The sequence below is a fragment of the Pongo pygmaeus genome, chromosome 14 (genome assembly GCF_028885625.2).
Source record: "Pongo pygmaeus isolate AG05252 chromosome 14, NHGRI_mPonPyg2-v2.0_pri, whole genome shotgun sequence".
Classification (NCBI taxonomy): Eukaryota; Metazoa; Chordata; class Mammalia; order Primates; family Hominidae; genus Pongo; species Pongo pygmaeus.
The window spans coordinates 30,055,307-30,076,232 of NC_072387.2; the positions used below are offsets into that span (position 1 = coordinate 30,055,307).

Below are 20,926 nucleotides of genomic sequence, written 5' to 3' on the forward strand. Positions count from 1 at the left end.
TACTTCTGTTTGTAATGTGTCTTTTCTGCCCTGGTTGCCTTTAAGGTTTTCTCTTTATCTTTGGTTTCCAGCAGTTTGACAACAATGTATCCAGGTATATTATTTGACAACAATGTATCCAGGTATATTATTTTAAATTATTTGTCCTGCTTAAGATTCTTGAAGCTTCTTGGATCTCTGGTGTGCTTTTCATTATTTTTGGCAAATTCTCAGTTATTATGCCATCAAATATTTCTCCGGCCTTGTTATTGCTCTCTTTTCCTTTCTGGAACTTGAATTGCATGTATGTTACGCTGGCTGGTATTGTCCCAGAGTTCTTGGATGCTTGGTTTTGTTTTTGTTTCCCATCCCGTACTCCTTTCCCCTCTCTGTATTTCAGTTTAAATAATTTCTACTGACCTAATCTATCTTTAAATTCACTGATTCCTTCCCCAGCTTCATCGAGTGTATGGATGAGCTTCTCAAAGGAATTCTTCATATGTGATATCGTGGCTTTATTATCTGCACTTGCATTTGACTGTAGTTTTTTTTTGGAGTTTCCACTTCTCTCTATCTGTTCATACATGTTATCCATGTTTTCCGTCTTATCCTTTAACGGTTAAGTCCCTGAAAGACAGTGACTCTGAAGTTATTCTAGTTGTTAGTTATTTTCAAGTCACTAAGTTTGCTTTTATTGATTGCTTTATCTTGGAGCAGGGAGTCAGGGTTTTCTGCTATTCCTGCAGCAGCAGCCAATCACTTCCTACAACACGGAGGAGGCCTGTCTGCTTTCACACCCTGCTCTCATGAGCACCCATAGGAGACCGGCAGAAAATGGCCTACAAGTGAATGTAAACTCCTCCAGTATCAGGGCCCTCAGGTATTCCAGATTGATCTTCCAGTCCACACTGGGTCTCTAACAATTTGCTAAAGTGTTACTGATCTCTTCTTACCCCCTTGTATGGCAGTCAGCCTTTCCACCCATGATCTGCCACAGGTGAGCCATCTGTATCTCTTTGGATTCAGACACCTCGAGGGCCCTGAGACCTCAGCTTCTCTATGAGCTCGAGAAAAGTTAGCATTCTACCTGCCTTTTCCTGTAGGAAGGTTGGTTGCCAGCACTGCTCTTTCGAGCTTTCTGCATCCTAGGTGGATGGGCAAATCCCAAACAGTTCAGACTTCATTAAGTAATATCATTTGGGCTTAGCCTCCAAAGGAGAAAAACCAAACCAAACCAAACCAAACACAAAGGCAGAAAAGCTTTACAAAGGGTGAACTATGCTTTTAAGTCAGGAATTAGACATCATCAGAGACTATCATGAAGAAACTTGTAAAGCTTTGGCACGTATGACAGACAGCATAGCTGAACACTGTCTCAAGCAGTTCGGTCAGTCGAGTGAGAATCCCCCTTTCCCCACCTTAGCAATTTTTTATCCTCCAACTCCCTCCACTCCCTCATTCCTTGGCTATAAATCTCCACTTTTCCTTGTAGAATTTGGAGTTGAGCAGAATCTCTCCCCAACTACCAAACCTCACTGCAGTAGCCCCCCTGATAAAGTCTGCCCTACTGTTCTTTAATAACTGTCATGAATAATTTTTCCTGTAACAAGAACAACAATAAAACATCATCCTTTGCCCTCAAAAGCATTAAAATTCTGATACCTGCACCACAAGAAGGTGGAGTCTGTGATGCATGCTGTAGGTGTGTAACTTCGGGCTTGTTGATTCACTTTCGATTTGTTTGTGTACCCCTCAAAATTCGATCCTGTATAGGTATGCTGCCCCTTGATGGCAAAGGCACTTCCATCCAAAATTTGTTTTACTGATACTTCAACAAGTTCCCCCACAAAAGGATCAGTAAACATTCAGTGTTTACCGAATGAACACTTAATAAAACACTCAATAAAACATTCAGTGAATATAATTTATATATTTAATACACAATTAGTATACAATTGATAGATGAGGAAATTAGATAAGGAAAAATGAAAGCAGAAAAATAAAATGAGGTCAGAATTGAGGTTAGGCACATTAAAACATGTTTCCTATAATTCCATATCATTTTCACAGTTGGGCCATACATTTAATTCTGGGTTTTGCAGTGGGCTAAGCAGCGTTAAAAGAAAAACTTTGGACAAATTAAATTTAACAGAGTTTGGCTAGGCGCAGTGGCTTACTCCTGTAATCTCAGCACTTTGGAAGGCTGAGGCAGGCTGATCACTTGAGGTCAGGAGCTCGAGGCCAGTGTGGCCAACATGGTGAAACCCTGTATCCACTTAAAAAAAAAATTAGCTGGGCGTGGTGGCGGGTGCCTGTAATCCCAGCTACTCAGGAGGCTGAGGCATGAGAATCGCTGGAACGCGAACGCGGGAGGTAGAGGATGCAGTGTGCCAAGATAGCACCACTGCACTCCAGCCTGGGTGACAGAGCGAGACTCTGTCTCAAAAATAAATAAAAATAAATAAATGAATAAATGAATAAATAAATAAATAAACTTAACAGAGTTAAACAGAGCAAAGGACACCTTAAAAATTGGGCAGTCCTTGGAACCAGAATAGGTTCAGAGGACTCAGGAGCTGCCAAATAGTCTGATAATATTTATGGACAGAAAAAGGAAAATGACCTACAGAAAACAGATGTGAGGTACAGAAACAGTTGGGTTGGTTACAGTTCACATTTGCCTTATTTGAACAAGGTTTGAACAGCCTGTGATTGGCTGAAACTCTGTGATTGGTACAAGGGTAGGTTACAGGCTGTTTATACCTCTAGTTAGGTTAGAGTTCATTATGTATGGAGAAATCTTTAAGTCTAATTTAAAATATGTAAGGCAGCTTTAGGCTAAATGTAACAGCAGAGAGGGAAATTCAATGATGTGCCTCATTCTAATTTCTGTGAGTAGTGGTCTAGATCCCTTACCTGAAATTCCATAATCCATTAAGGTCTGAAGACTGGAAAGTTTTCATAAATTTGACCAAAAAACCATTAGATGTTAAGACCTGACCTGGACAAATGTGAAGTTTGTAAAGTATTTATCTTTTAAAAATATTTACCCTTACACTTCGTGAATATGCAGAACTATGATGTGTTTCACTACTGGGTACTCTACCAGAACTAGCTAGGTTTATTCATTTCTTTTAATTCAACATCCACAGTATAAGGTTAAACAAAAATTATGGGAGGCCATTGTTTTATACTGAGCTCCTACATTAGGCCCCAATAGACAAAACCAAACCAAATGGAGTCACTCATGCTAAATGCCACACAATCAAACCAAAGTTTTAGAGAAGCAGGTAGATCCCATACAGTCCAGTGTTGCCTGAAAATAGGAGATTGCAGTCTACCTGAGTCAGTGTAATATGGAAGCTCCCTTTGCTTTAACCCTTACAAAAGAGGAACCTGATGCTAATCAACCGGCTTTTTTTTCTAGTGTTCTGTTTCCTTGTTCCCACCTTGTAAAACCCACTCTTCTGCTATTGCCCAGGGGTAGCTTTCATTCTGTTTTGTAGAATAGAGGCTGCCCAATTCATGAATCACATATAAAAGTCAAACAGATCTATAACCAAATTTGTTGCAATTTTTTCTTCTGATAAACCATATTAATTTTCTAAAAATCCAGAAAATTCTGAATTCCAAACCATCTAATCCCAAAGTTTTAGATAGAGAACTATAAATCTCTATGTGTTATATATTTGGTCTGAAATACAGCATAAATTCTCCACTTTTTACTAAAAAAAAAAAATAGAAAAAAAGCCAGACACGGTGGCTCACGCCTGTGATCCCAGCACTTTGGGAGGCCAAGGTCAGTGGGTCACCTGAAGTCAGGAGTTCGAGACCAGCCTGGCCAACAGTAGAGATGAAACCCCATCTCTACTAGAAATACAAAAATTAGCCGGGTGTGGTGGCATGTACCTGTAATCCCAGCTACTTGGGAGGCTGAGGGAGGAGAATTTCTTGAACCTGGGAGGCAGAGGTTGCAGTGCGCTGAGATTGCATCCTTGCACTCCAGCCTGGGTGACAAGAGGGAGACTCCATCTCAAAAAAAAAAAAAAAAGAAAAAGAAAAAAACCTCTTTTCATTCCAAGTGTTCTACACACAGTATATTGTACATGTCTTCCCAATGAGGTTTACAGACGTGTCATTTAAAAAATGGGTTAAGTGTGAGAAACTCTTCGAGCGCTCTTAATTTTGTATCTATAGAATCCAGTTGAGTGAAGTTACTTGGCCTTCACTTGATGTTGCCCAACTCTCGTGCTTGTGTTGACTCAACAGAGGCCCTGCCTGTGGTAGAAGACCCAACAACAAAAGCAGGTCAGATTGTCTAGGAAATTCACTCAAGTAAACACCTTTCTTGGGGATTCCAGTTACTAGCATATTAAATTATATGTAGTCCTCCCTTTACAGAAACCCATTTAATGCTACACCCATTTTCCAAAATTATTTGAGCATAGAACACCTGTCCTCTCCACCCCATACATCTTTTATAATCAGGTGATTTAATATGTAGAACACTGGTTGGAAAATGACTTGGTAAAGCAATTAAACGTAAACTTTCACTAATAAAAGAAAAAATTCTTATAAATAAAACATCGTAAAGAAATAAACGAATAAATACAGCTGTTATTCTGGCTATCTTACAGCTTCTTTCCAGTCTTATATTTACACCCACTTTATTAGAAAGCTTCTCTTCAGCTCTTCTCCATCGCACCTGTCTCTGCCTCTCCCAGGCGAGCACAGCCCCCAGGCCTTCCGGGAACTTGCCTGCAGGGTGTCCTGCCACTGTGGCGCCTGAGCCAGTTCCAATGCCCCATCAGAGTGTGCATTTCTAAGGAATGCAAGTTGATGGAGCTCATGAAAGCACACTAATTTGCCTTTCCTTATGGCCAGGGAACAAATGGACACAGCACAGAAGGTGCCGTATGTACTGGTCTCCTCAATGCATTGGTCTCCTCAATGCATTAGCAGATCCACAAAACTCCTTCTGATTTCTCTGCTCCAAAACAGAAGAAAAATACCCAGCATCCAACACTGCCTCCATACTGAAAAACGCCAAATAATACCAACTGCAAGCTCCACATTTCCCTCCTGCAACAGTTTCTTTTTCCACAGTAAAGAGGGAGATTCCCACTCTGTTATTTTTTCAGATATCACCTATCGACTATTACTTTTATGGAGGCATTTTATTGAAATACAATAGTAAATCTAGTTACACCCTCAGTAAAGCTTTGCAATCTGCAACCTTTACAAACTATCTTACTATAGAGTTGTTCAGAAACAGTTTTCTATAAAATCTGTATCCCTTAACAAGGGCAGACTATTTTAAACATGGCTTGAGAATTTATGTTAATGTGAATTTATTTCAAAGCAATTTTTACTGAGTGAACTTTATACTTAAGATAATTTATGCCCCTTCCTAGTTTCTCACATAAAAATATCTGCAGATTTTTTTTTTGTCACTATAGAATCCCACCGAGTCCAAATGAGCCCTGGTTTGAAGCTGGCTGCCTCCTGTGCTTACGAAATGGGCTGTAAGAGAAGACAGAGCAAGAAAAGCAGGTGAGACCTGTCACAAGACTCTCTGGGCTCATCTTCACCGAGCATCCCACCCTGTGCAAGGCATCCTACTAAGCAGCTGTGTAATATACAATGAATCTCACCTGATCCTGCTACCTGGAACCAGAAAAGGAATGTACAACCTGCAGTATCTGAGGCGGGTTGGTTCCAGGACCTTCCTCCAAGAACAAAATCCATACATGTTCAAGTCCCCGGTATAAAATAGTATAGTATTTGCATATAACCTATGATGCACATCCTCTTATATACTTGTAATACCTAATACAAAGTAGCTATGTAAATAGTTGTTACACTGTACTGCTTTTTTATTTGCATTTTAATAATTGTGTTGTTATTATTACTACTTTTTTCCAAGTATTTTTGACCCATGGTTAGTTGACTGTGTGGACACAGAAGGGCCAAATGTATTTCAGAATTAATAAAGCATGGGAAAATGCACCAAGAGCCACAAAAGAGGTGCAGATAAAGCAATAAAGGAATTTAGAAGACAGTAATCATTTACAGTGTCGGAAAGGCAATTACCCTAACAATAAATGGTGCCGTTTGTACTGCCATAACAGTGGTATTTCAAATGCAGAGATCAAACATCGTGGGTGGTTTTTTAAAACAGGAAAATGGTAGAAATGTTGTTTCTACAATTGGAATGTAATATGCCAATAATTAACTATGGTGACCTAATATGCTTACTGTAATAATCCAACCTGAATTTTTCCACAATTACCACTGTATTTAAAACAGTTAATTCCTGTGTTTATTTCTAAAAACTCAAGATTTGACTATATGACTACAACAAGAGAATGCAGCCTGTCTAATATGCCAAAGTTGCCTATAAACTAAAAAGAACTGACTTAAGCCCTGGAGTGGTTGCCTCACATTGCCCCACCCTGCAAGGCTGTACTACAGTTGGGTAACGAAATGCTCCTATTTCGAGCATTTAGCTAATTGATTCATCCTATCCCCATGATGCATTCAATGGTTTAAACTTAGATTTCTAGAGCCCCAACTAGACTCTGTGAGACACAATCAGCCATTGCTGTGTGAAACGTCCCCTTAAAGGACACTAGGGAGTGGGAGCCCCACCCTCTTTGTGTACCCAAACACACAGCTGTGCAAGAGGGGACTCCCAGTGCTCATTTATTCTATTGTTTAATGCCAGAACACATTTACGGCCAGAAAGGGAAAATGAAAGACTATAAAACTGACCTCCTTCTTATATTAAGAAGGCAAAAATCTGTGTCTTGCTCAGAATTGCAACATTTCTTTTTTTCTAAATATGGATTGTAATAACAGTAATTACCCAACTATGTGAAGCCCAAAGCAAGTAGAGACCAGCAGCATCTGGGCACTTCTTTTTTTTTTTTTTGAGACGGAGTCTTGCTCTGTCACACAGGCTGGAGTGCAGTGGCACGATCTCGGCTCACTGCAACCTCCGCTGGGTGTTTCCTGGAAATACAGAATCCTGAACCCACTTCACATCCATTAAATCAGAATCTGCATTTATCCAGATCCCCAGGTGATTGTGTGTTTCAAAGTTTTAGATACCTGACTTAGAAAAAAAACAGTCATCACAATGACTTGAAAAACAAAGATGAGCAAACTTAAATCTCTAATTTTACAAGCAGAAAAATGGTCCATAAGGAGAACTGTGTGAAAGACAAAGGCTTGGGTCTGAGTTAGGCATCCTGTGTTTTCTATTGCTACTCTTTTGCCTCTTAGCCTAAAGAAATCTCAGAGTATCTTATTTTCTCATTTGTAAAATGAGGATAAAAATACCTCTGCCACAAAATTAGGATGAAGATTCAATAAGGTTACAATTAGTCAATGAACTTCTGAAATGTATTAACTAAATGGAAGAAATTCAGGTCCCTGCATCTGAAACATCTGACTTTCTCAATGCTGTCACAGCTTGGGTGACCACACATGGAGGTGGGCATGACAGTCCTAGGTTATGACTGCCATCTTGGTGTGATCAATAATAGCACTCCCTTCTTTCTCAACAGCATTTTGGAGCTGGGCACGGTGGTTCACGCCTATTATCCCTGCATTTTGGAAGGCCAAAACTGGAGGACTGCTTGAGGCTGAATGTTCAAGAACAGGCTGGGTAACAGAGCGAGGCACCATCTCTACAAAAAAGTTTAAAATTAGCTGGGCAAGTAGCTGTACTTCTACTTACTTGGGAGGCTGAGGCAGGAGGACTGCTTCAGCCCAAGAATTTGAGGTTTCAGGGAGCTGTGATTGCACCACTGCACTCTAGCCTGGGCGACAGTGTGAGACCCTGTCCCTCTCTCACCAAAAAAACGGGTTTGGCTTGGACAATAGATCATATTGTCACCCTATTAATAACTAACTTACTGAGTGCTTCATATGAGCCAAACACTGCATCAGTTGTCCACAGCCTACGCTATACTGCCTTACCAAAGAGAGGAAGGTGTCAACTGTATTCTTGGGGTAAACAAAAGTGGTAGTGTTTGTTGACCACGCATAGGAACAAAAACATTAAAACAAATAGCTTTCCCATTCTATGAAGCTAGCACAGCATTTTGGAATGATTCTAGAAATAACACCAAAAAATACAAATGTTTGGTAAACACAGTTATCACCTGAGTTCTCTAAATATTTTGTCATGAGCTTAAGTTGTAAGCATGTAATCTCATAAACTTGCTAAGTATTCTCTAACATTTCACAATCTCACTAGTCTAATTTAAATAACATTACATTAAAAGTTTGGTATCAAATTATTACAGAGCTAAGTCACTGTGATAAAATACTTTTTTTACTTATGACCATTGAGAAAATGTACTGTGGTGAGAAGCTGCATATATATTAACAGGTAAGACAATCTCTGGTACAAGTCCTTGTTATGGTAGTAATTCAACTCATCCTGAAGCAGAGAACTCCTACCGCTGATGTCCCTGGGCACGTGATAGATCTAATGACAGAAAACTTGTTGAAACATAGTCATCCAAAACAAGAAAATACTTCAGCGGCATAAAGCCAGGCATCAGGCTGCCAAGCAGCAGCTCTGATTTCCCAGCTGATCCCATCCCACCCCAAGCTGTGTGTCACGGCACTGCATTTCCTCACGTGTCTATAATGGGAAAACAACTGGATTGCATGTCTCAACTAGCTTGTTTTAATATAACCAGTAATCCAGATGGCACATAATCAATAAAATAAAAATGTTGGCTAGGTCCAAGGAGACAAAATCTCAAGCCTAAATCCACCGGAAATACTACTTTTCACTTACTTTTAAGTAGTGTTTTCTAACAAACTAAATAAGATGACCTAAGATTAAAAAACCCTTTAAAAATGCTTACATTTTATCACAGACCCACCGATGGTTTAAAGAAACATAGGTCAGATGGCTTTGAGTTTTGCAGGGTTCAACACTAAACATTTTAATGTATGATAGGGCTCCAACTTCCATTTTTTCTGAAAATATTCCAATAACACTGTGTTTTACAGTTTGCATCCATTATTAAATTTGTCCAAAAATTTTGAGGCAGGTATGGAGGCTTGTTAAATTTTAATTTTGACATATTTATTCCATTTATTTTATATTAAGGAGCAGAAAAGTCTCAGACAAGTTCAATGACTGGTCTAAAGTCAGCTGTGTATGGTGGTGGGGCCGGGCTCAGATCCATCTCTACCTCCCTGTTCAATGCTCTTGTCTAGACCTAATTGAGAAGCATTAACACTGAAAGCAAGAAAAGTTCCAAAACAACCTAAACCTGCCAAAGTTAATCTAATGCTAGTTGCACTGTAATGTTTACCTTCGATTCTTTTTCACATCTCTTGAAAGAGGATGACAGGAGAAGATTTATTACAAGTATGTATGTTTCCTTGAAGATAGAACTTAAGCAATTTTAGCCTTGGGCTGACTTTCACAAACTAAGGCGAGAAACTAAATCTTATAATGATGCAGGACAGAAAAATTCTAAAATGAAAGCACTAGAATGTTACTGTTCTAAAAATAACACTTAAAGTAGATATGGGGCTTCCATTTTGTGAGACACATTGTCAGAAGTTTAGGTGATACATATTGAGGAAGTTTTAACTAGAAAATACCTGGAAAAAGAAAATACTCACAATGTTATAATACTGACTTGATCAACTCTAACTGAACTTTAAGGAAATTCTAAGGTGAAACTAATAGATCTATTGCCCCCCTCATTATTATTGTGTGATCTTTGGAAAATTGCCTACCCTGGCTGAGTCTAAGGTAGCCAGGGTAAGGAATCACAGTAACTACAGTTAGTCCATACAGTGTGGACAACTAGGTACCAACCATCAACTTCACAGACTGCCAGAAAGGACTAAATAAGAAAAATTATGAGAGTGAGTATTAACTTCTATAACATTGTTTTAAAAATATTCAGTGAGAAAGACAACTAGAGCAGCAAACATTTTAGTGTAGTGGCTAATGGACAAAACTATACAAAAAATATCAGGTTCTCTCAAAAATCAATTGGCTATATTTGGTGATTAGTAATGTAGCTGGGGTTGCAAAATTACCAGGAAAAAAAAAAGATTTTAAAACAAGAAACATATAAAGATTAAGAGGATAACACATAAGGAAGAAAGGAATTGTTCATCGGGGAAACTATGCTTTTATGCATCTAATAAAATAGTCTCAAAATATAGAGAGCAAAAATGGATAGAACTAAGGGGAAATGATATAGCTATCATTCTCATAGTAGAAGACTTATACCTCTAAATTTTTGCTATATCAAAAAAATTAGTTATATCAAAGATCTAAACAATACAATTAAAAGGTTGACTTACCAGACTAGTATGAAACCGCAGACCCAACAATTATAAATATACAATCTACTCAAGCACAGATGGAACATTTCTAAAAAACTGATGACACATGAAGCCATAAAATAAATATTAACAAACTGCAAAGAATCAATACCAGATAGACCAATTAATTAGATATCAGAAACAAAAAGATAAATAACTCCCCTGCAAAGGTTTAAAACTTTTAAACTATAGCTCTAAACAAGTCTTTGGTTAAGGAGGAAATTACAATGGAAATTAGCAACTTTAAAAATATTTTGTATTAAAATCACAGAATTCAGCTAAAACATTTCATCACATCATTTAATATTTAAAGCATTAAAATTTAAATGCTTATGTTAAATAAAACAGAAACCTAATTAGATAAATGCCTATGAAATCAGAAGAAAAAAACAAAGATGGAGGAAGGAGAGAGTAATAATAAAACTAGGAAGTAATGAACTGAAACAAACAAAACAGGATAAACAAAGTTTGCATTGGTTCTTTGAAAATACAGTCAGCCTTCCATATCTGACGGTTGCACATTCATGGATTCAATCAACCATGAGTCAAAAATATTTGGAAAAAAAACTGCATCTGTATTGAACATGTACAGACTTTTTTCTTGTCATTATTCCCTAAACAATACAGCATCTATTTATATAGCATTTACATTGTATTAGGTATTATAAGTAATCTAGAGATGATTGAAAGTATACAGCAGGATGTACATAGGTTATATGCAAATACTACACCCTTTTATAAAAGGGACTTGAGCATCCAAGGATTTTGGTAGCCACGGTGGCGGGGAGTAGTGGCCCAGGAACCAATCCTGCTTAGACACTGAGAGAAGACTACACTGATAAAGTAGACAAAATTCTCCCAAGATTAACAGAGAGAAAAAAATGTGAAAACAGAATTAGAAATTAAAAAGGATACAATTATAGCAGAATTTGAAGGATAAAAGAATGCTGTGAGTAACTTTATGTGAATAAGCTGAAGAACTTGGCTCAAATTGATAAATTTCTAGAAAATTACAACTTAGCAAAATTTATCCGAGAAGAAAAGAAAGCCCAAAGAGGGCTATGACTATTAAGGATTCAGTCATTTAAAAAATCTTCCCACAGAGAAAACAACAGACCCCGAATGGTTTCATAGATGAATTCTTACAGTTTTAAAGAACAAATGATCACAATGTTATAAATAAATGCTTGTAAAGAAAGGAAAAAGAAACACTCACCAACTCATTTTATGAAATAGTATATATTTAAGTGAACACCAGCAAAGAATGACAAAGAAAAATCATAAGCAATCCCTCTCTCATCAACATAAATGCAAAAATCAAGAATATAAAAATATTAGTAAACTAGCAAACTATGAGGTGGGTGGATCAACTGGGGTCAGGAGCTCAAGGCCACCCTGGCCAACACGGTAAAACCTCACCTCTACTAAAATTACAAAAATTAGCCGTGTGTAGTGGCACACGCTGTAATCCCAGCTACTCAGGAGGCTGAGGCGGAAGAATCACTTGAACCCAGGAGGTGGAAGTTGCAGTGAGTAGAGATTGCGCCACTGCACTCCAGCCTGGGCGATGGAGGGAGACTCTGTCTCAAAAAAATAAATAAATAAAATAATTGGCAAACTAAAGCCAGCTCTGCATTAAAAAATAACTATTATTTAGGACCAAGGTGGCTTAATCCTGAAATGCAAAGGTGGCCTAATGTTTAACATTAACATTCACTACATTAACAGATTAAAGGTGAAGAACAATCTGACAGCTCAAAAGATGCAGGAAAAAAATATGATAAAATGCAACACCCATTAATGATTAAAAAAATAGTAGCAAACTGGAGATAGAAAGGAATTTCCTTTTCCTGACATCTCCAACAAACCTATAACAAACATCTTTCTTTACGGTGACATATTAAAAACATTTCCTTTAAACACCAGGATCAAGGCAGTAATGCTCATACCATGGCTTTTACTCAACATTAAGGAGGCTCTCATAAGTGGAGTAGAACAAGGTAAACAGAAAAGATACATGCTTGGAAAGGAAAAATAAAGCTGTCATTATTTTTAGCAGAAGGAATTATCTGGTTAAAAAAGCTTTTAAAAGTCTATAGACAAATTCTCTGAATTAATAAGAAAGTTTAGCAAAGCTGCTGTAAACAAGAGCACTATACAAAAACAGACAAACAGCATTTTTAAACACCAGTAACAAACAATCTGAATATATGTACTGCTTATAGTATCAAAAAGGTAGGGCATCCAGGAGGAAGCCCAACAAAAGCTGACCAAGGCCCTGGAAGAAAACTTTAAAACTGTATTCAAAGACTTTTGAAAAGACCCAAGAAATGAGAGATATGCCATATTCATGGATTCAAAGATTCAATATTCAGAGATATCAGTTCTCTCCAAATTGGCCTAGAAATTTAATGTAAACCCAATCAAACTCTTACCAGAATTTTTCAAAAATTAGATAACCTGATTCCAAAATGTATATGAAAGAATACAAAGGTCCAAGAGTAGACAAGAAATTTTGAAGAACAAATCAAGGAAGGCCTATCCTTCCAGATATCAAGGCTTATTATTACTTATTAATAATAGTAAGCTTATTACTATAACTTATTCCAAAGCTCTAGTAATACAGACAGCATGGGCTTGATATTAGGACAGACAGCTTAAACAATGGAATGAAAGAGAATCGCACACACTGACGATTGCATGTACGTGAGTAACGGCACTGAAGAAAGGGTAAATTACTCACTAACTGGTGCTGGGACAGTTTGTTATTCACAGGGAGGAAAGTAAAATGGATTCCTGTCTTATGCCAAACCCAGAAAGAATCTCCAACTTGATTAAAAATTGAAAGAGAAAAGAAAGCATTAAAATGTTTAGAAGAAAACTGAAGAGGCTGGGCATGGTGGCTCGCGCCTGTAATCCCGAAACTTTGGGAGGCTGAGGTGGGAAGATTGCTTGAGGCCAGGAGTTTGAGACCAGCCTGGGCAACACAGTGAGATCCTGTCTCTATAAAAAATATAAAAATTGGCTGGGCATGGTGGCATGCCTGTAAGCCTGGGCGAAAGAGCAAGACTCTGTCTCAAAAAAAGAAAAAAAAAAAGAAAAAATATAACAACTATTAACTATAAAGACAAGATTGATAAATCCAACAATATTAAAAGGAAAGTGAAAACACAAGCCATAAACTGAGACAAGACATATGCCTAAAAAAGGATTATTATTTCAACTACCAAGAATTTCGAAAATCAGTAAGAAAAAGACAAATTTCCAAGTAGGAAAATGAGCATGAGACAAAAAGACATCTGACAGAAAACAAAAATGAAAAATAAGCCAGGTGTAGTGGCACATGACTGTAGTCCCAGCTACTTGGGTGGCTGAGGCAGGAGGACTGCTTGAACCCAGGAGTTTGAGGGGCCAGCCTGGGCAACCTAGCAAGACCTTATTTCTAAACAAGACAAAACAAAACAGAAAAAAACAAAAACAAAAACAATAAAAAACCTTAAAGGTAATCAGAGAACACTGCTGCTAATTAAGACCACAATAGCATTTCATTTTATAATGACAAAATGGGCAAAATTAAAACTTTTGACAAAATTAAAAGTCAATGAAGATGTTGCACAATAGAAACCATTGCTGAGAGGAGTATAAATTAGTAGAAACATTTTGAAAAACAATTTGGCATTATCTCATAAACTTAAAGACATGCACACCTTACAAATCCAGCAGTTCCAATCTTGTACATGGATATACAGAAGAAAGTATAAAAATGTTCACAGCAGTAGCACATGAATTAGCAAAAACCTGGAAGAACCCGTGTGCTCCACGACAGAAGAATGAGTATATAAATGATGGAATATTATCTGGAATTGAAATAAATATACTGCAGCTACATGCAACACAGATTAATCTTAGGCATAAAATATATATTTTTTAAACAACAGAAGATTATAAACAGTAAAATACCATTTTTGTAAAGTTCAAAAACAAAACTAAACACCACACTTCTTAGGAATAAATAATGTGGCAAAAAAAAAAGATAAGAACTGAGCACTGTGCTTCCCCCTCTGGGAGGCAAGCGGGGCAGAGATGGGTTCAGAGAAGAGCATGTGGTAATGTTTTACTTCTCAGGTTGGAGAATGGCTTCATAGCTGTTCTTTCCACAAATACTGTGTTATAACATTAAATATTAAATAAAAGAGAAGTTCATTACTTGGAGAGGCATCTCTTTCTGCTCTAATCATTTATGAGAAGAATCTCCTGAACTGAAATGAGCCTCCTTATAATTCCCTTCCACTATTCCTAGTAATATTGCTTTTTCCTGGAATGACTTTCTTCCTTTACATGGTATCCTTCAAATAGTACATGAAAGACTTGAGTTTCATTTTTCTAGTCTAAAAATGTCTTTTCTTAAACCCCTCCTAATGTGAAGTGGCTACTAATTTTACAAATAAGCAGCAGCCACCCCTCAGGATGGTTTCTAGTTCATCAGCATCACTGTAAAACAGGCCCTCCGAAATTGATCAAACACACTGGGACTGGCAGCCCAGCTCCAGGCAATATGCTGAGGACAAAGGGATATTGTAGGTAAAGATGAGGATAGTGGCAGTTTCTGTAGGGGTGGCGGAGTTAGTTGGAAACTGAGGAATTAAGGACAAAAGGGAACAGAGGCAGCTACTGTGGAGCAGGGGAAAGGGTGGGCAACCAAGCATCTGGACTACTCAGGGGCTGGGCTAAGTCAATTAGGACACATATAGTCACACACCTGGGGAAAATTCAGTCTGAGAAAGTGGGATGGGAACAGAACCTTAGAAATGCAAAGGAAAGGTAAAAGTATTGGACTTTTGCTCGTTTTCAGAAATTTACCTAAAACCTGACGTGAAGAAATTGCAAATCTAGGGCACAGACAAATAGATCTTGCCTCCATTAGGAATCAGGATCTGGGGACAGTGAGACAAGAGGAAAACTCCGAGTACCCAAATGATCTGGGCATCGGGGACAGCCTAGCTTCCCCACGGGGGTGGGGTGGTGGATGGGGATGGGAATTGCCTTACTGTATTTTGTGTTGCTATAACAGAATATCTGAGACTGGGTAAATTATAAAAAACAGAAGCTTACGTAGCTTACAATTCTGTAGGCTGGGAACTTCAAGACTGAGCAACACATCTGGCAGCTTCTGGTAAGAGCCTTGTGCTGCATCAAAGCATGGCAGAGAAACGGAAGGGGAACCTGGTGCATATGTAAAAGGCAAAATACAAGAGGCAACCTCGCTTCATAACAACCTGCTCTCGTGGGAACTGATCTGTTCCCATGAGAACTAATCCATTCCAGAGAGAACCCAGCCTCCAGAGAGAGATATTACTCCATCTAAAGGACCTAATCACATCTCAAATGCACCACCTACCAATACCACCACGTTGGGGACCAAATCTTAACATAAGTTTTGGTGGAGCAAACCATATTCTAACCACAGCAGAGGTCAAGGGGCAGGCTATTAGACTGCACGGTGAAGGTGCTTAGCATTTTCAATGCTAGGTATAGGGGCTTAGACTGTCTTCTTTCCTTGAATCTAAGAACCCAATATTTGTAAAGAGCCACTGTGATTTTATGACAGATTTGGGGAGAGAGCACACTATGCCACTGCTATAGCTTGAGTATCTGTCCCCTCCAAAACTCATGTTGAAATTTAAGCCCCAATGGGGCAGTATTGAGAGATCACTGGGTCATGAGGGCTCTGCCCTCATAAATGGATTAATTCATCCATTGATTATAATGGATTAAGAGATTATCATGGGAGTGGGACTGGTGGCTTTATAAGAAGAGGAAGAGAGACCGGAGCTAGCATGTGAGCACACTCAGCCCCCTCGCCATGTGAGGCCCTGCGCCACCGTGGGACTCTGCAGAGTCCCCACCAGTAGGAAGGCGCTCATCAGATATGGCCCCTTGACCTTGGACTTCTCAGCCTCCGTAACTGTAAAAAATAGATTCCTTTTCTTTAGAAATTATCCATTTTCAGGTATTCTCTTCTAAGGAACAGAGAACAGACTAATATAGCTATTAAATATAAATAGGTAAATAACAAGGGGATCCCACTTTCAGAGAATGATCAAAACATTAAAAAAAAGAAAGTTGCATCTTAGAAAGGTTTAGGAAGGACAAGAATCATGCTTCCAGGAGAATGAGGCCACCTAGATATAATTCTGTGCTAATTTGGAGCAATGGAGAAGAAGTTACGCCAAAGGTCAAAATCTACAAGCACTGAGAACAGAAACAATGACCTCTGGGTCCTTAGGCACCACAGCTCCACTAAGGTAGCCTAAAATTGAAGGAGATTTATAGGAAAACCCATCAGACTGTTGATCCATGTTAAGTTTATTATGTCTAAACACCTGAACTGCAACCAAGTTTGTACGCCTTCTATACCTGTGGTATTGATTTTAAGATTAATTTACAATAAATTCTACTTTGGCTTTGATGTTGTAGCTTGTCAAGACGTTCTGAATCTTGAATGAGCACCTCTGGTATTTGCTATCTCCGACAGCTGCATGGCACCTGCAAATCTGATAAGCATACATCTAATTCTTCCACCACAAGGAATTCATTGGCTATGCTATGATATAGTTCTGATAAAATACTTGTAGGTGTTAATAAGTCACTGATTATCCTCTACCTGAGACCTCTCTGGAATATATTTCATAATGTTAAAAAAATCCTTTCCTGAAATGCAGCAGGATAGAAAATTAGGCATAAACATGCAACCCTGTTATTTTTTCCTTGTGAGATTAAATGCCATTTATTTACAAAGACTTGGATTTTAGAGAATTAACTTCTTATCCTTAAGGCTAGGACTGCCCTTAAAATTAAAAAGTAAAATAAAATAAAATAAAATAAACCTCCCTGGTGCCTTCATTAGTGACAAGAAGAGGCAAGCCCTTGTGAAGCTCAAAGCATTTACACGTCTCTTGCCTTTGGGCACGCTTTCCATTCTCCATGAGAATCACAAAATTTTAGATTCTTTAGAGACTATGTCTGTAAGTCCCTTAAGGGCACTGGATCCGTCTTCTGTGTCTGAAGCTTGAATTAATTCAAAGCAGCTTAGTGCTTTCTTCCTATCTCATCTATCTTGGATTAGATTTTGGGTTTACTCTTGTTTTCTTGCATCTAGTTCAACAATGCATCTTCTTACAGAATAATTTAGTAAGAATACAGGCATTGAGAAGCTCTCTCCTTTTGCACCTTACATCACACTTGGAGCAGTGACCCCAGCCTTTCTTTGCTCCCGGTTGTTCTATAAGTAGATGGCAATTAAAAAAAAAATTGACATTTGTATTTGTGGTAAATTTCCACTCCAGATTTTACTTTTAAACAAATGACTACTGTGCAAGGCTCCCGGTCCTCTCGTGCAGTCACCCCCGCGTGTGTGTCCTCCCACGCCCTGTGTTCACGTCCCCCCGCCAGACCCTCCTTCCCCACCCCTGCACCACGCGCTCTCACTTTGGCAGCGGCGACCTCCGAAACCTCAGACTCCTCAAACTCGCAGAAACCCCTCCTGGCGGCACTGATGCTCCCCACGTATCCCACACTAAGTGGCGCCTCCCTTGGCCTGACCCTGCGGAACCCTCGGAAGCAGGATGCCCCTTCGCCGTCCCCTGCCTCCCGCCCTGACCCCTTCACCAGCCGTGTACTTGTCTGCGGGTTGCTGGGGCGCCAGGGCTGAGGCCACCCAGCAAGGGTGGGTGGAGAGAGGCCGCGCGCCTGGGATGAGGGGAGAGGGGCCGAGCCCCCGGAGCCGGAGCCTGCCTCTCCAGGAAGCCTCTCAGGCTCTACCCGCACCCCCTGCAATCCGCTTCCTCCCTGACACCAGGGTGATTTTCTTGAAGTGAAAATTTGATTCCCGCCTGAAAGCCTTTACTGGCTGCTGCTCCAGCAGCAGAAGACCCAACCCATATGCCGTGTTTTTCCCTGTCTAACTCCTCCTCAGCCTTTAGCTCCCAGCTCCTGGCCAGGCCTCCCCAGCAGTCTAGAGGTTGCTCCTCGCCTTTCGTGGGCTTTGCCTTCGGGCGGCAACACCCTAGTCGGGCTCTGTCTCAGTTCCTCTAGGAATTAAAGACCGCGGGCAATGGGATGTTGCCTGACTTATTCCTGGCTGTTTCTCGGATGCTGAGAATGCAGACTGGTAAATATTAAAACTCAGTAAGTGTTTTCTGACTGAAGGGCCTCTCTGTCCTATGTCCTCAATAAATGTTTTTCAGTGGAACAGATGAGTACTGCTGAGAGCTGACTGGCGAATGCTGCTTCTCTTTTTCCCAGACCTCCTTCCTCCTGCACTTCTCCTCCCCAGCCTCCCCAGTTCCCCCAGGCAGAGCCCTCCTGGCCCTGCCTGTGCGCAGGGCTCTGCTCTAAGGCACCTCAGGCAGGGAGCAATCACTGAACTCCTAATCATTCCCAGTCCCCAAAATACATGGCCATAGATGGATTATGCTATCACGTGGTAGGGTATGCCCCTCTATGTTATTGGCCAAGTCTACATAATTCCCAGAACAATTCTTTGTAGATTAATGGATGGGTAGTTAATTGGATCACAAATTTGCCACCTTAATAACTGAAATATATTATGCTGAAGAGTCACTCAGATTACTTATCCAGAATATCATTCATTATTCTTTTTTTTTTTTTTTTTTAACAGTCTCACTCTGTTGCCCAGACTGGAGTGCAGTGGCACCATCTCGGCTCACTGCAACCTCTGCCTCCCAGGTTCAAGTGATTCTCCTGCCTCAGCCTCCTGAGCAGCTGTGACTACAGGCATGTGCCACCGCGCCTGGCTAACTTTTGTATTTTTAGTAGAGACAGGGTTTCACAATGTAGTCCAGGCTGGTCTCGAACTCCCAAGCTCAAGTGATCCACCTGCCTCAGCCTCCCAATGTGCTGGGATTACAGGCATGAGCCACTGTGCCAGCCAGAAGATCACTGATTATTCTACAGATAAAATCAAGTCCAAAAAAAAAAAGAAATGACCAAATAATATTACACATCTGGAGACATAATCAGAAGAAGAGTCACAAATAAAGGTGGTTAAGGTCCTTCTGTTTCTAATTCTATTCGTCCCGTCATTTAATTTCTTTCAGTGCTTTTTTTTATTCTAGGTGCTAAGGATTCACAGATGAATACAATTTACATTTGTACCGGGGGTATATACAGTCTGAGGGGGAAGAACATCACCTCACGTAATACGGTTCTAGTATAATCAGAATTAGAGGGAAGGGAAAGAACGTATCTTCCAATGTACACATGGACAGTAAACAGCACAATGTTGACAACTTACAGCTAACTTAGTGTAAGGTACCTCACATTTTAATTTAAAAATCTTTAATATTAGAATGCATCATTGAAATTTAAGCCTTAAAATTAAGGACTTTGCAGACTAAACATCACAGAGATGCTAAGCATACTGGCAAAATATGGCATTGGGTTCAGTTTAATGAGACAACATAAAAATTCAGACCAAGAGAATAAATATTCAGAAGCAAAGGCTTTTTAGAAGTGAGACAGGCTTGAATGCCTATTCTACTACAGAGCTTGTTTCTTCATCTGGAAAATGGGGATAAAGTGCTTTCCTTATGGGGTGGTTATGAGGACTAAATGGCAGATTACCAGGCATATAATAAAGGGTAGCTATTTTTCAACACATGACTATATGCTAGGACTATGAGTTAATAGGCTGGCAAAAGAAAAGAGGGAATCAGGAAAAAAAGAAGCAATAAAAGGTTTGTTACTAACAGAGGGTGAGTTCTGAAAAGCAGGAAGAGTTCAACTTATCCAGGATGTCATAAACGCCAACTATCACAACCCAAACGACAAGATGACAATATTACTGTTCCTACCTGTCCAGTCTGATAATGTCTGGCAAATTGGTTAACTACTCGATAATCATTTGCAAAGTACTCCATCAGAATAGAAGGAACCTCAGCAAAATCAGTAGGGCACCTGGTCCCTAAAACAAGAAAAAAAAAAAAAAGTTGGCATGAATCAAATCAATATATTTATCTTACTTTTTATGTACCCTTTAAAACTTTTATTTGTACTTCTGATGAACTGTAAGTTTTAATTCATTAAATCAATATTTTTCTTCTATAAATTTATTGTACATATTTGCAAAAAAGTTTATTATAATCCTACATATTTTCCTTTATATCAAAATTAAAACAAAATATTTGCACAGCTGCTAAAACACCTTATAAAGCAATGGCTCACACCTTTTACAAACAAACCTGTCTTCAGCTATGCTGGCTATACATCAAACAAATTAAAACATTTCTAATATTAATATAGCATTTGTATTTAATTCACTAAATTCCATTACCTAATACTTTTATCCTTCCTTTCTTTTACAAGTACTTTATTTTATCCATTTATTGCTTTTTGTAACAAAGTCAATTCTCAGTGAGAAAAAGAAATATTTTAAACCGAAAATTACTTAAAGTAACAAATCCTGTAAGAAATTTAGATGACATTTAATGATTCTGTTCAGCCCACCTACAGTCTTTTCAATACCTTCTCCTTGTCCAAAATACTGTGT

At 39.0% G+C, this 20,926-nt stretch overlaps 1 protein-coding gene across 4 annotated transcripts in view; it reads right to left on the reverse strand.

Moving 5' to 3' along the window:
- The window catches only part of MIPEP (mitochondrial intermediate peptidase), a 159,322-nt gene that overhangs the window by 85,832 nt on the left and 52,564 nt on the right, over positions 1 to 20,926 (reverse strand). For all 4 annotated transcript variants that reach the window (XM_054446835.2, XM_063650613.1, XM_063650615.1 and 1 more), the window contains one exon: positions 20,232 to 20,341. In XM_054446835.2, the coding sequence (XP_054302810.1) occupies positions 20,232 to 20,341 (110 nt within the window). The remainder of the gene's footprint in view (positions 1 to 20,231; positions 20,342 to 20,926) is intronic.